The sequence below is a fragment of the Purpureocillium takamizusanense genome, chromosome 5, assembly GCF_022605165.1.
Source record: "Purpureocillium takamizusanense chromosome 5, complete sequence".
In the NCBI taxonomy this organism is placed as follows: Eukaryota; Fungi; Ascomycota; class Sordariomycetes; order Hypocreales; family Ophiocordycipitaceae; genus Purpureocillium; species Purpureocillium takamizusanense.
In genome coordinates, this window is record NC_063072.1 from 113,583 (window position 1) to 126,793 (window position 13,211).

Genomic DNA, 13,211 nt, shown 5'->3' on the forward strand with positions numbered 1-13,211 from the left:
GAACAAAACGCCGATTTCCGTACCCCCAAGCCAGGTTCGTACACATAATCAGTTATACTTTGCATCATGCCGCCCATAACTTCATAACGATATATATCCCTCGCACTACGTCCTCCATTTACTTTTTCAGTCGCTCACCCAGCGGTAGCGAGGTCCGGTGTACGACACATTGGTCGACACGAGACGTCATGAGGCGGCGACGGCGGCGGCGGCGGCGGCGGCCTCGCTCTCGTCCTTGTTGCTTTCGCTCTCCCACAGGTCAAAGCTCTCGCCCGTGCCGTCCATGGGCTGCAGGACGGCCGCCTTGGAGGAGCCCTTGGTGGCCGCGCCCATGAGTGCGGCTACTTCGGTGACGGCGTCGCCCTCGGGCTCCGCCTCGTCGGCGGCCAGGACCTCGAGGTCGGGTGCAAACTTGAAGTTGCGAGACGAGGGCGGCTCCGACTCCTGCTCCTGCTCTTGCTCTTGCTCCTGCTCGTCGTCCTCGTGCACGAGCACCACCGACGACTCATCGCAGCCGTCGGCGTAAAAGTCGACGGCGTTCATCTCGCCGAGCGCGACCCTCTCCTTTTCGACCACCATGTCGTCGGGGGCGGCGCGGCTGTGGCTGCTGGCGCCCCGGGTCTGCGAGACATCGTCGGGAGGCGGCACGTTCTCCTTGTCGCGGCCCTCGTCGCGCTCGCGGGTGGCCTTGCGCGCGCTCTCCTCGTCTGACGAGATGTCGAGAACGCACGTGCTGTGCTGCAGCAGGTTGGTCATCTCCTGCTCCGGGGTGTCCTCGTGGATGTCGAAGAACCAGCTCGCCTTGGCCTCAGGCTCGTCGAGCAGGCTGGTGGTGGAGGAAGAGGAGCGGGCTGAAGGCCTGGCGGCGCGGGCGACGGACGCCGATGATGATGCCGGCGGCGGAGCATAGCTGGAGATGGTGCCTTTGAGGGCGGCGTCGAGAGAAAAGGGAGCAGCAGAGGAAGCCTTGCCGAGGCCAAACGAGGGTGGGTCGACGCGCGTGTAGGGGCCGGAGCGCCGGCGGCTGGAGAGGATGCCAGAGCGCTTGCCGCGGGTGGGCGAGCGGCCGGCGGGCGCGGAGACGGACGGCGACGACTTGCTGGCGAGGGCGCTGTTGAGGCGGGCGGCGGGCGACTTGGGCTGGAGGGTGCGCCTGAGCGTGGAGCTGTGCTTGAGGGGAAGCCTGGCGGCAGCCGAGGGCGTGGAGGGAGCGGCGGCAGCTCTGGTGAGGATGAAGGCGGAGGGGGCGGGCTTGAGCAGGGCGTCCTTGAGAGGCGAGGCGGAGGAGTTGGAGCCCTTGGAGCGCTTGGCGAAGAGGACGGGATCGACGTTTTCCGCGTCGTCGTCAACGTCGAGCAGCTCGGCCTTGCGCTTGCCGCTGGGGGGCGCGACGGCTGGAGAGGCGAGGTTAGCCAATGTGCAATTGTGCGCGTTGGACTGGATGCTGGTCCGCGGCGCCGTCACAATCATTTCATCCATCACTTCACGTCGACGATGCTCGCGTTGGCTGCCTGCCATCTTCAACGGCGCATCGGCGTCGTTCCAACGGGAGCCCCATTATACGCTGGGCAGACAGTACAAAAAAACGAGAGTGCATGACGCGCCGAGGCGGGGGCGCGGATTCGGGGCGGGTTCATGCACGCGAAAACGTACCGTTTTGCCTATTCTTGAGGCTCGTCAGGCTCTGCAGACGCGCCCCGTCGAGGGGGGCAAACGGCTGGCGGGTGACGGCAGCCATGGCGGTGGTGAGTGACGACTCCAGAGGAGTTGTGGAGTGGTTGATGCGAGGGAAGAGAGTCGGCAGCAGCACGAGCACGGGTGAGTGAGTGACGATGGATCGCGTCTGACGAGCTGGTGGTGTTGTTCCTTCTGCGGCGGGGCTCTAGGTACTCTCTGCTGGGTGGGCGCGTGTTTGTGTGTGCGCCTGAGGCCTGCTGCTGACTGGGGTGTGTGTTGTTTGAAATGGAGCAGAGCTGCAGCAGCTACAAGGTGTGGATTATTGTTGTTTGTTGATCGATCTCGTCGTTTCGTCTTTTTGACCCCGCTTGATTTTACTGCTCGGCAGACGACATGGGTGGTCTTGGAGCGAGGAGAGGGAAAGCGAGCGAGCGTGATGAATGGGGGAAAATAGGAATACGATACGTATGTGGGAGGAGCAAGGAACAGGAACAACAACAATCAACAAGCAGCAGCACGAGGGAGTGAAGGGGAGGGGAAAGGAAGAGAGAGGGCGGCGAACAGGGCGGGTGCAGCGCGGGGGCCGGGGTATATGAGAGAGCCAGACGAGGGAGACGACACGAAGAAGAGATGGATGGTGTGGTTCCCTTGCCCGTGCTGGGATGGATGGATGGATGGATAGATGGAACTGGCGGCGAGACACAGAAAACGAGACACGGGCGCTTGATGATGGACTGGGTGGCCGCCGTTTCTGCAGCCTGGTCCAGCCCAGCAGTCCAGCGGCGGGCGCGAATGGCCTCCACTGCTGGTTGATTCACACGCTGGAGCTTCTCCCATTCAGAAACCGCCACTAGGCAGCGGGCGGCCTGGGGGGGGGAGTCGGCCAGCTGTGCAGCAGGCTCCCAGTGCACGACGCCACTCACTGGTGGGGAGGGGGGGCTACTAATTGCTGCTGCTGCTGCACGACGCGTCTCTTCCACAGCGCGCGCCGCAGGCTGGGAGGGGGGGGGCTGCCAGCGTGTCAGTGGCGCCAGTGACGGGACCCCCTGCTCTACCTAGTAGCGGGCTGCATATCTGCCCCGCCGAGATCTGACCTGCCCTGCTCCTTGCTGGGTTCAATGATGTGCTGCCCTGCGCATCGCCAGCCAGCCCGCGCGCGCGCGCGTCGGCGGGGCCAATGAGGTGCGCGAGCGGGCGTGGTGGCGCCGGCCAATAGACGCGTCGCGATGCACCACAGTGCCGTAGGTCTGCGTAAATTGTACGCAGTACGTAGCGCACTTTACAGGGTTGCTTGATGACGCCAAAAAAGAACGAGGGGGGCGCCAACGATGGTGGTGGTGGCCCTTCTGCTTCTCATGCTTTCCCATCGTTCCCTCGGTCACACACACACTTTCCGTCCATCGCAAGGGATGGATGGATGGATTGACGCTGCTCCAAATGGCCTTCCCACCAGCGCACACACAATTCTAGTGTAAGCGTCCATCAGCGTTTGCATGCAGGGGCGCAACAAGACCAGGCCAGGCCAGCTAGACCACCAGACCACCAGACCAGACCAGACAGACCACTACATCAGCAGGCGCTCGCACTGTAAAACACCCTCGCCGTCTCTCTCGCTGCCAGTAATTCAATTCGTTTCGTTTCATTCTCAATTGATTGAGATTCAATTCATCCATCTACCCATCCATCCCACCGCTGGGAAAACCCCCTCGTCGTCATCGTCAGACTGCCTTTGTTTTTTCTTTTTTCTGTATTGTTCCTTTGGCACCAGCCCGGCCAGTCGACCCGCTCGCCCCGACAAACTGCCGTGCCGCTTGCTGCTCTTCAAGAAGATCCGTCCCCCGCACCACACGCACCTTGCCCCATGTTTAATTGATTGATGATTGTTCGAGTCGCCGCCCCATCTCGCAGCGGTTCATCGCGGAACAAAAAGAAGCAAACGGGTCCCCCCCGCTCGAGCGCCGCGATTTGTCTCACGCCCCTTCATCACCATCACCACCACCACCACCACGAATCTGCGACAAACCATCTGGTCACACGGGAGGGAGCTTTGGAGGGAGGGGCCCCGGATGGACGGCCGTGCATTCGTCGCCGTGGCTGTGCCGTGTCGCCTGCCCGCTCACGTCATGGCTCTGCTTCTCTGCTTCCAGGAGCTTTTTACTCTTTGCTCTTCTGAGCCAACTAACACTTTTACGCCATACGCACGACGTAGTTCCATCACATGTGCAGAAACGGAACCTGTATGCACTTTCCCGCCCGTAGCCCAAGGTGCCGAGTAGTAGTAGCAGTCAGTAGTGCGACAGACGGGTCATGCTGTGCATCATCCATTTCGCTTCCTCCCGACGCTGAGCCCGCCAGAGGAGGTGGCCTAGGTAGTTACCTGCAGAGTGCAGACCGTGTCCCACACCTCTGCAACACGACATCTCTGCGATGCCTCCCCACCCGTCGACTCACACACGTGAAGTAACCGGGATGGAATCTCATCTTTTCATGGGGCCATTCTTGCTTTTTGCCTTTTCTTGACGGGCAAACTCCGTCGTCTTTCCTATGAAATGAATCCCCTGGTCTCACTCACCCCCGAATAACCCTGTTGTTCGTTCTGCAAGGTACCGAACCTCCGCCGCGTTTCGTCTCACACGAACGTGCAGCAGCAAGCAGCCGCGCCTGAGTTCGATCACGACTTCTAGCTCGTCTGTCTGTTGCCCGGTATACGTCCCCGGTCTTGTTGGAGCGCGGATACATGTATGAGCGTATGTATGTATGTACTGTACTACTAGTGCTGCATCCAGTTTGCCATCCATCCATCCAACCATCATCAATGTGCAACTCCCCCTCCCTCGAGCGCCTCCTTGGATCAAATCTCCCTCCCTGCATTCGCGCGACCACCCTCTCCCCATCCACCCCCCCGCTTCCACTTCCTCGTCGCACGTCCGCGTCCGCCTCTCCCGCCGCCCAGGCACGCTGTACAGCCCATCATCCACCCACCATCTCATCTCAACCACCCCGAGCAGAGAATGAATTTAATAGGTGAAAGAAAAGGAAAACGAGAAAGACGTCAGGAAAGGCAACCACTCTAATCCCATGCTCCACTCGCTCCCTCCCTCCCTACTGCAGCTCTCTCGCACCACGCAGTCCACGGCCCCCATATCCCACGAACCCCATCATCATCTCGTCCGTCCATCCCGGCCCACTGGCCCGGCCATGCGCGCCCGCGGACGTGAAGTGGTGGTGGTCGCGTCTCCTGCGGGCGTGCAGTCAGTCCGTCCGTCTCTCGCTTGCTCGCTTGCTTGCTCGCTCGCTCGCTGGCTTGCTTCCTGGTTTGGCTCTGCATCTACATCATTAGCTCCCTCCTCCTCCTCCTCCTCCTCCTCCTCCTCGGCGCCTCCGTGCTCCGAGAGGCGCCGCCCACCACCACGCATCGCGGTGCATCGCATCGCATCGCATCACATCGCATCGCATCACATCACATCACATCACATCGCTAACAATATCTCCCATCCCACACCCATGCCCTCCCGTGCCGCACGTAGCCTTTTCTCACATGGCGCAGCTGATCTGAAGGGGTTTGGCCCGCCGATTGGCTCCGCGGCCAAGTGAGAAATGAATGAATAAATGAATGAACGCCCGACACACTCCGTTTTGGCCTCGCCAACGGGCCGGGCCAGTCGGTCAGCCAGTGCATTCGTACATAAATTGCACGAACTGAAGCCAAGCGATTTCCCCCGTGCTTGCGTGCGACGTACCAAGTGTACGTACTCAGTACAGTACCTCTGTGGACTGAGTGGCTAGCATCCGTTTGCCATGGAACTGTAACAGACATATTCCCCCCCCCCCAAACCCACCCGACCAACCTCGCTCTCACAATAGTCGCTCCCCTCCGTCCTGCGACCACCCGCGTCTCCCTGCCGCCACTTCACTTCACCCCACCACGGCACTTCACTTTCATACACTTCCAGAATTCATCCTCACCCTCATCAGCCATCACCCTCCAACCGTCCGTGCCACCGCCTCCTCAGCCCAGCCCAGCCCGGGGTCCTGGCCGGCCACCTCGCCTCCCTCGCCCTGCTTATACGTACGTACCTTGCTTGGTACCTACCTCACCTCACCTACGCGCCAACGACGTCTCACGTAGTTTGTTCCTTGCCTCACACCGACACAACATCATCAAGCGCTCTCACACACACTCTCATCCTACTTGATACGGCAGTACACGCACAGCGTCCTGTACGTACATCCAGCTATATATACGTATATGCTGCGCAACTCCCCCGTCCTCACCTCAGCCCCGGCCCAACCCGACACAGCGGCCTCGCCTCCTCATCCCATCCCGTCTCTCGTGCCATGCCATGCCATCCAGTCAATGGCTCGCCATCCCTTCCACTTCCAACATCCCAAGCAATAAATAGTAATAGACCGCACGCCAACCTCCGTAGCTTATCCGCCTCACAAACCCTTTTCCAGCAACCTCATTCTGTAGCGCGCGCGCCATACCCCCGAACCCCCGTCTCCAACCACCATACGTACTTAGCATGCGGTGTTCGAAGTAGAGTTACGTAGTTAGTAGTTCTGTACAAGTATCTCTCCCCTCCACGCTCACGAGCTCCCACAACGCCCCCCTTCTCATACCGTAGACCCCACCACCACGGCCCTTTTAGCCCATCCGAGAACTGTGTTGGATGATACTCATGCCCTCCTGCCTGCGTCGTCGTACCTTCAACCTGACACCGGCCTGGACCCCGCCCGGCCGCCTCACGGCTGCATTCCAGCCCGACTCGACGTGTCTCATCGGGCCCGTCACGGGGCTGGCTCCCAGGGCCGGCCGACCGCCTCCGGCCGTCGCAGACGCCGTCACTGACCACCAAAAGGAGCCAGCGCACCATCCCGTTGCCTGCGTCGTTGCCTGTTGCCACCCACACCAAGGCGCAGCGCAAGCTACCGGCTTGGAAACGTTTCCACCGACATCGCTCCGCAAAGTACAGAGTGCCCGGATTCTCCGCAAGCGTGGGTAGCGCAAGACCGCATCGCCAGACATTCAGTCGCCGCTCATCACCTGCCGCACCAGCCGCCAACATCTCACTTGCAGTCGGCGTCACTCAGCGGCAACAACCAGACCCACCACACGGCCAGGTGCAAGACTTGGAGAGAGTCGTTGGATTAGTGAATACTTGCTATCGGAGTCACTCAGGGCCGTGCCAGGAATCATCAGATTCCGCTCTTCCACCGTCACTCCTCATGTCCGTGCCAACCTTCAGTCACACGAACCTGTTCCTTCAATTTCCCAGCTGATGCGGTTTGCTGTGTTCCCCCGCGGGCGCGGCCTTGTCTGCCTCGATGGGGTGTGCCGAGGACTCCGATCCCCGGCTCACCCTCGCGTCGTCCGCCAATCTGTGTGCCAGTGCCACGGTTCCGACCGAGACCTTGGCGGCGTCGTGCTCCAAGGTATGAGGCGTCTCGTGACCTGGTGTCGTGACGGCCGGATCCGACTGGAGGCTGTGCTTCGACCTCGGCGGCATCACGACAAACGAATCGTCGTCCTTGAGGGTGTGAGGCCGACTATGTGAGCCCGTCTGAGCAACTTGGTCACGAGCAAGATCGTGCCGCGACGAAGCTGGATCTTGCGTCGTCATGGGGTCCGTGTCAATCGGATGCGATGCTTGGGAATGGGGCTTGGCGGCGGTCGGGTCCCGCTCAAGCAGGTGCTCGATGAATTTGCCCGTTTGCTGCGCAGTTGGGTCTGCTTCTAGACCATGCTCGTCCTGCCGTAGGCCACGGTTGACGAGCTGGTCTTTGGTGAGGGTATGCTGGCCAACAATGGCGGCTACCATGGGCACAGGCCTTTCGGGAGTTGCCTTACCGAGGTCGCCTAGTGCCCCCTGACCAGAACACTCCCCTTGCCGGTCGGCTGGAACCAAGTACTATTGCTTCTGTAGGTACTGAACAAGGGGAACAGCCGAGGTCTGCTTCTCGGTGGCTTGCTGCAGAGACTTGCCTGCGGGCTGCTTGTCGGCTGGCCGGGGGCTCTCGGGGCGCATGGGGGCCACCTTTGGAGAGCCCGTGGCAGACTTGGAACACGTGTAACTCATGGGCAGGTAGGACTGATACTGGCTGGTGACAGAGCCGTCAGGGTCATGTATGGCCCGTAGTCGCTTGTGATGCTTCTCCCGGAGAAGAATCTCCTGCTCGTTCCTCATGAGGGTGCAGCAGGGGCAGCAACAGCCATCAAGCCAGTCGTGTGCGTCCGTCCCCTTGATGCCGTAAAAGGTGCGGACCGTAGTTTGAAGGCGGGCAAAGAAGCAGCCATAGACTGCGAAGAATCAGTTGAAGCACTTGTGCAGGACAGGTTGCGATACTCACATGGGCAGCAGACAACACACGTGGTGCAGTCGAAGGTGCAGCTCTTCTTCTTGTGCCTGGCGCTCAGGGCATCGTATCCCGCTAGGGCGGCTCGCAGACGGGACCAAGTACGCGAGTACACTGCCCACGGCAGGCACACGGACTCGGCAAGCATGGGGGCGAAGCCATCACGGGCCTGATCGGAGCCTTGCCACTGCCACTGGCTGTGACGTTCGTTTGCGGAGCGCTTATCCATCTTGGACTTGGGGGCCCTCAGGCAGAAGTTGGTTCGGCGGCGATGCCAGAGGGGAGGGTTCCTCAAGTAGGAGAACCGGGGATCCGCAGTCCAGTGGAGGGAGTCCTGGCGAGCCATACTCGGAGGATGGCCCCGGGAAGGACGCCGTTTGCTGGAGCGGAGGGAGCAGAGGGAAGCAGAGGAAGCCTCGAGTGAGTGATTTTGTTTCCACAGAGGGCGGAAGCTCGGTGTTGCAATGGAGCCAAGCGTTCGAGACAAGGTGGCGGATGCCTCGTGATGGAGCGAGTGTGGGTGGCAGCCAGAGAGCCCGCGAAGCGAAAGGATGCAGACGCAGAGATGTTGGGCTTAGAGATGCTGCAGAGACGAGAGACGAGAGACGAGACGGAAGCAAAGTCGCGAGAGCGGCGAGGAGAGCAAAGACGGCGGGAGAAGCAAGTTGTTCGCAACGCGCAGGCAGAGCCCGTGGCGGTTGACTGGCTGAAGGCGCGCTCGGTGGGTGCGTCGTGTGGTGTTACGTTGACGAGGCAGGAGCGGCTTGACGCCATCGCGACTTCCTCCGTGGACGCAAAGTAGGTCCATGGGCGCGGTGCGGAGCATCACGCCGTGGTCATGGCGCCATGGAAGTCGGCTGGACGCAAATCACCTCTCGCTGGCAGGAAGGAGTCTCCAAGCACCTCAGTAGGGCCATGATTGCGTAAGTTAGTAGACTGGCAACGGCCAGATGTTGCTGCTGCCACTCGTTGAAGTCGACTCTCCCGTGACATGACAGCCAAGCCGCCCGCACCAGACAGAGGGTATCGAACAAGCAAGCACATCTGCAGGTGCTCCTACCTCCGCCTCATCCTTCAGGCACTCGGCGGGCGCCTTCTCTCCAATGCCGACGGAGAGTCATGCTCGTTCAATGTCGTCCAACGGGACGGTTCACTTTGCTCAGCGCGTCGTAGGGAAAGCCCCGCCCCGCCCCCCAGAGCATCATCGACAATCGGCACCTTGCCAACGAGCATCGAGAGCTGACCATTGAACGCGGATGGACGGACGGCCGAGTCGAGGATGACCACGCGGGCCGAGACGCGAGTGGCGCGGGTAAAGTGCCTGCCTCTTCAGCGCAGCCAGATCGCATCGAGGCGATTCACGGTCGACAGCCGGCCCAGACGCGCTGAGAGAACGGTGGGACGGTGCACGGACAACCATCAGGCAGCATGTCGTTGGCTCCTGGGGCCTGATGATGATTGCCTATCACGGCATCGCTGTGACGGAAGTCGCAGTTGGTGGCTTTGGCAAAGGGTGATGGCCTTCCGCGGGCTGCTGGTGGGCGGCACCGGCTGTCGGCGTCGACGCGAGTCGCCAATGGTCAGTCCAATGGGTCCGCTCATTCAGTTGAGAGACGATGGATGTGGGGACCTTGAACAGAGACGCCTCCTGCGATGCGAGCGGGTGCCGTTTGCCCAGTACAACCTGGAAGGCACAATGGAACCCAAGGTAGGAGGAGCGCACAGAGCACATGCGGTTGTGCCTGCCATCTGCACTGCACTGCACTGACTGGACGGGCGGGCTGAACGTGCAGCAGATAGAGTGAGATGCCCACTAAAAAGGCCCGTGACGGGCCCCCACCACACAGGAGTCTTCTTCAGGCCCGTCCCCCTCCAGTGTCAGGGCCCACCGGTGCTGTGGTAGTGCCTGACTTCCGGGTTTGCACCAGGAACACTCCCAACAACCCACGACGGACCAGCGGGACGAGTGGCTGTGCTCAAAGCCGCGCCCGTCCACCAGTCAGTCTGCTCTGGCCATTGTCATCTCGTCTGGGTTGCATGGCACCGCGGCCAAACGACAAGAGAGACCACCATCCATCCACGTACCATGAGCGACAGCAGACGCCGCGCTTGTCGCGAGCGATCCAAGCACACGGACCTCACTCAATACCTATACTGTACTAGACCTACGTTCTTCGTACCTACCGTTGGCGTCCTGCAGCCTCGAGCCTATTCTGCAGCCTCGAGCCGCCATGCCTCGCCCTCCTTCCCTACTGGGATGACATGACGGCGACATCGCGGCAGCGGTGGCGTGGTGGTGGTGGTGGTGGTGGTGGTGGCGCCGACTGCACGCGAGGCATGGACGTGTGCGACAGATGTAAACTGGCAGGATTGTGGTACAGCATATATATGGATTACAGCATGTGAGCGGCGAAACGCATGCCTTGCTTTGCTTTCGAACAGGTGCAGGACTTGGCGCATCTACTGAACATGCAGCGTGACAGATAGACACACACACAGACGTCCATCATCACCATCGGGCCCAACAGCGACGTTCGCCCCTTGCTTGCCCGTTTTTATCTCTGGTGGCTACAAAGGACCAGTAATAATGCTAGCAGGACCAGCACCTGTTCTGTTAGGCGCGACGGTTGGTCAAGTACCAATGCAACGCAGACGCACGCACGCACGTTGCACCGTGGGGCCCCCCCTCGCATCCTCATCAAACTGCGGCCGAGACTCTAGCGGGGGGTGGACGAGAACGAGGGCTCGTCCCTGATTAGCAACGACGGCGCGCCTGACGATTTACATGAATGTGTCCCATCTCAATCTCAACGGCGACGACGACGGCGACGACATGGTCAATAGTCACCCCAAGGCCCGCGTCGTCAGCAGACAAATTTCGGCCAAGGAAAGACCAAAGACATTGGACATACGTATATACGAGCATCATACGGGTCATGGGACGGTCGTGCGGGACGCAGCGCACGGGGCCAAGGCGGGCGTCATGCCATTGTGGTGTGTCGGATGGCATCAAAACGGCCGCAAACACCAGCGCGCCGTGGTCACCGCCGCCGTCGCCGCCGTCCTGCGGTAACGTGCCGCGTGGGACCCGGGCCCGCACCGGGGTATTACGAGGAAGTAGAGAACCTCTGGGCACGACATGTTGCCTTTTTTTCTCGCGCGCCATACGAAGCATGTACGGGAGCAATTGCCGTGGCAAAAAGCAATCTCGTATGTTGCGGAGAAACCTGGGTGCAGCAGCGGAAGACAAGGCACAGTGAGTGATTCATGAAGACGAGCTCGGCGCCTTCGTGCTGTGCGTGCAGCAGTGTGCGAGCGAAGCACCAAACAAGCACGGCAACGTCGTCGTCGCCAATGTCTCCCACCTGGCGGAAGTTGTTGGCGCGGGGCGTCTGGAATGCGGCAACACCGCATCAAGCCAAGTCTTGCCCCCGGCGTCGTCCAAAGACGCAGTTGTCAGGCCGACGATCATGGCGACGATGACATGCCGAGCCGAGGATCACAGATGTTGTTGGATCGACGACGTCCTGTACTGCGATGCGATGCGATTCGATGCGCGATGCCCGGATGTCGACACTGCCGGATGACATTGAGGAGCCACGGTTGGGGACTGAAGATGCATGGAGCCTGCCTGTGTGAACCAGGGGCGACAATTCCGCACAGGCCTGGACCTCTACTGGCCCCCCCTCCCGTGTCGCCACCGACGGTCCGGATCACTGACGCCGCTTGGGCGAGTTGCTTGACTCGCCTAATTCCGCCATCGCGTCGTGAAGACGGGAAGCAATGCGTTCTGAACTTCTGCAGATGGTGCCAGGTGCAAAAGAGCCAGCTACACCTCGACTCAGTAGCGCACCAGTCTAGCGGCCGGGCGAGAGGCGTTCCAATTCCACAGCAGGTACCTAAGGTACCTTAGTACATGCCCCATTGGACGAGGTGCCGTTCGAATTGCGCCTGGCGTCCGCCCCTGGCGATGGCATGGTGTTGATGGGTGGTGAGGCTACGCACCTTGGACGCTTAGGAGGCTTGGCAAGCCGTGTCGACCCTACTGAACCTTGTTTGCAATAGATGGATCTCGTCGCTCATGGTTGCTTTCAGGTTCAGATGGAGTGCACGAGAAGGGCCGCAGTGGAGAGGGCCGTCCATCCGTCAGTCGGCGAGTGAGAGGACCTAGCGCCGGCCCGCGCACGCAGTGGAGCGCGCGCCGCCCGTGCTCCACGGGCTCCACTGAGGAAGCTGTGTGTGCTCAGGACATGAGTGAGGTGTGCTACCCCGTGCAGCCTGTGCTCCAGGGCAGTGCTGCAGTGGGGAGCTGGCTGCCCGCCGCCCGCTGGTCCCTTCAAGTTCCAATGCATCTCTCCGTGCACCTCCTCATATGGCCCTGATCGGTGGCGCCGCCGACATGGCTTGCGTGGCTGCCGCCGCAGGGTCATTGATCTCTCTGTGCCAACGACTGGCTCGCGAGGGGGGAGGGATGGGGAGTGCAGTGTAGATGGAGAGAGATGGAGAGAGAGGCCATGGCCCATCCATGAGTCCGATGGATGGATGGATGGATGGATGAATGAATGGATGGATGCTCCTCGGCCGCCCAAGCGTCTGTTCCATTTGGCGGTTGCCGCCGCCGCCGCATCCAGCCAATCTCCCGCCTACGGCGTCCCTGGCTGCATCCAATCCCGGCCCGCCAGGTGCGCCCCCCACCTCCATCCCAGCGGGCGCCTTTGAGAGGTGGAGTGCAGAGCTTGCGGGCCAGCAGTTCAGTGCAGTGCAGTTGTAGCAGCAGCAGCAGCAAGCACCGGCCCTGGCAGCTTTGGCCTTTCCTGTCCTGGCCTCCATGGATGGCCTGGCCTAGGCTTGGCGCTGGCCCTGGTCAAGGTACCACGTTCAGATGGCAGCCAGCAGGCAGGTCTAGCAAGGTAATTGAGGTATACTAGTACTATACCTCTGGCGGCCCCCATGGCAGCCCCAGCGCAAGGTCCCGTGCAAGGAAGGCCCGTCCTCCTCGTCGTGCCTCTTCTCCTTCCCATTCTTCTTCTTCTTCCTCGTCCTCGTCCTCGTCCTCCTCCGCCGCCACGTGCTACTGCTGCTTCAACTGCTTCTGCTTCTGCTTCTGCCTTTGCTGCCCACTCCTCCCATCGGTCTGGCCACTGTACCGCCCTGCTACCTTCCATTGGTCTGGTCTG

At 60.9% G+C, this 13,211-nt stretch overlaps 5 protein-coding genes across 5 annotated transcripts; 1 reads left to right on the top strand and 4 right to left on the bottom strand.

The window, feature by feature from the left end:
• Positions 1–180: 180 nt before the first annotated feature.
• JDV02_005629 (uncharacterized protein) lies at positions 181–2,340 on the bottom strand. The gene is made up of 2 exons (XM_047986944.1): positions 1,654–2,340; positions 181–1,394 (listed from the first exon to the last, which is right to left on the bottom strand). Exons 1-2 carry the CDS (start codon positions 1,736–1,738, stop codon positions 187–189), a joined length of 1,293 nt encoding a protein of 430 aa, XP_047842928.1. The 5' UTR covers positions 1,739–2,340; the 3' UTR covers positions 181–186.
• A 705-nt stretch (positions 2,341–3,045) lies between these two features.
• On the top strand, positions 3,046–4,474 carry JDV02_005630 (uncharacterized protein). Its single transcript, XM_047986945.1, has one exon. The coding sequence runs from the start codon at positions 3,171–3,173 to the stop codon at positions 3,552–3,554; it is 384 nt and encodes a 127-aa protein (XP_047842929.1). The 5' UTR covers positions 3,046–3,170; the 3' UTR covers positions 3,555–4,474.
• A 2,470-nt stretch (positions 4,475–6,944) lies between these two features.
• Positions 6,945–7,499, bottom strand: JDV02_005631 (uncharacterized protein; the record flags this gene model as incomplete). The annotated part of the gene is made up of 1 exon (XM_047986946.1): positions 6,945–7,499. The coding sequence occupies one exon, from the start codon at positions 7,497–7,499 to the stop codon at positions 6,945–6,947; it is 555 nt and encodes a 184-aa protein (XP_047842930.1).
• Positions 7,500–7,589: 90 nt separating this feature from the next.
• On the bottom strand, positions 7,590–8,380 carry JDV02_005632 (uncharacterized protein; the record flags this gene model as incomplete). The annotated part of the gene is made up of 2 exons (XM_047986947.1): positions 7,590–7,978; positions 8,029–8,380. The coding sequence occupies 2 exons, from the start codon at positions 8,378–8,380 to the stop codon at positions 7,590–7,592; spliced, it is 741 nt and encodes a 246-aa protein (XP_047842931.1).
• Positions 8,381–10,379: 1,999 nt separating this feature from the next.
• JDV02_005633 (uncharacterized protein) lies at positions 10,380–11,209 on the bottom strand (the record flags this gene model as incomplete). Its single annotated transcript, XM_047986948.1, has 1 exon — positions 10,380–11,209. The coding sequence occupies one exon, from the start codon at positions 11,207–11,209 to the stop codon at positions 10,790–10,792; it is 420 nt and encodes a 139-aa protein (XP_047842932.1). The 3' UTR covers positions 10,380–10,789.
• Between the last annotated feature and the right edge of the window lie 2,002 nt (positions 11,210–13,211).

Bases quoted from the DNA above. Each gene is read 5' to 3' on its own strand.
- JDV02_005629 (XM_047986944.1), bottom strand. From the start codon at position 1,738: ATGGCTGCCGTCACCCGCCAGCCGTTTGCCCCCCTCGACGGGGCGCGT. The intron at 1,395-1,653 runs GTACGTTTTCGC...TCGCCTCTCCAG, and splicing joins CCTCAAGAATAGGCAAAACG to CCGTCGCGCCCCCCAGCGGC.
- JDV02_005630 (XM_047986945.1), top strand. From the start codon at position 3,171: ATGCAGGGGCGCAACAAGACCAGGCCAGGCCAGCTAGACCACCAGACC.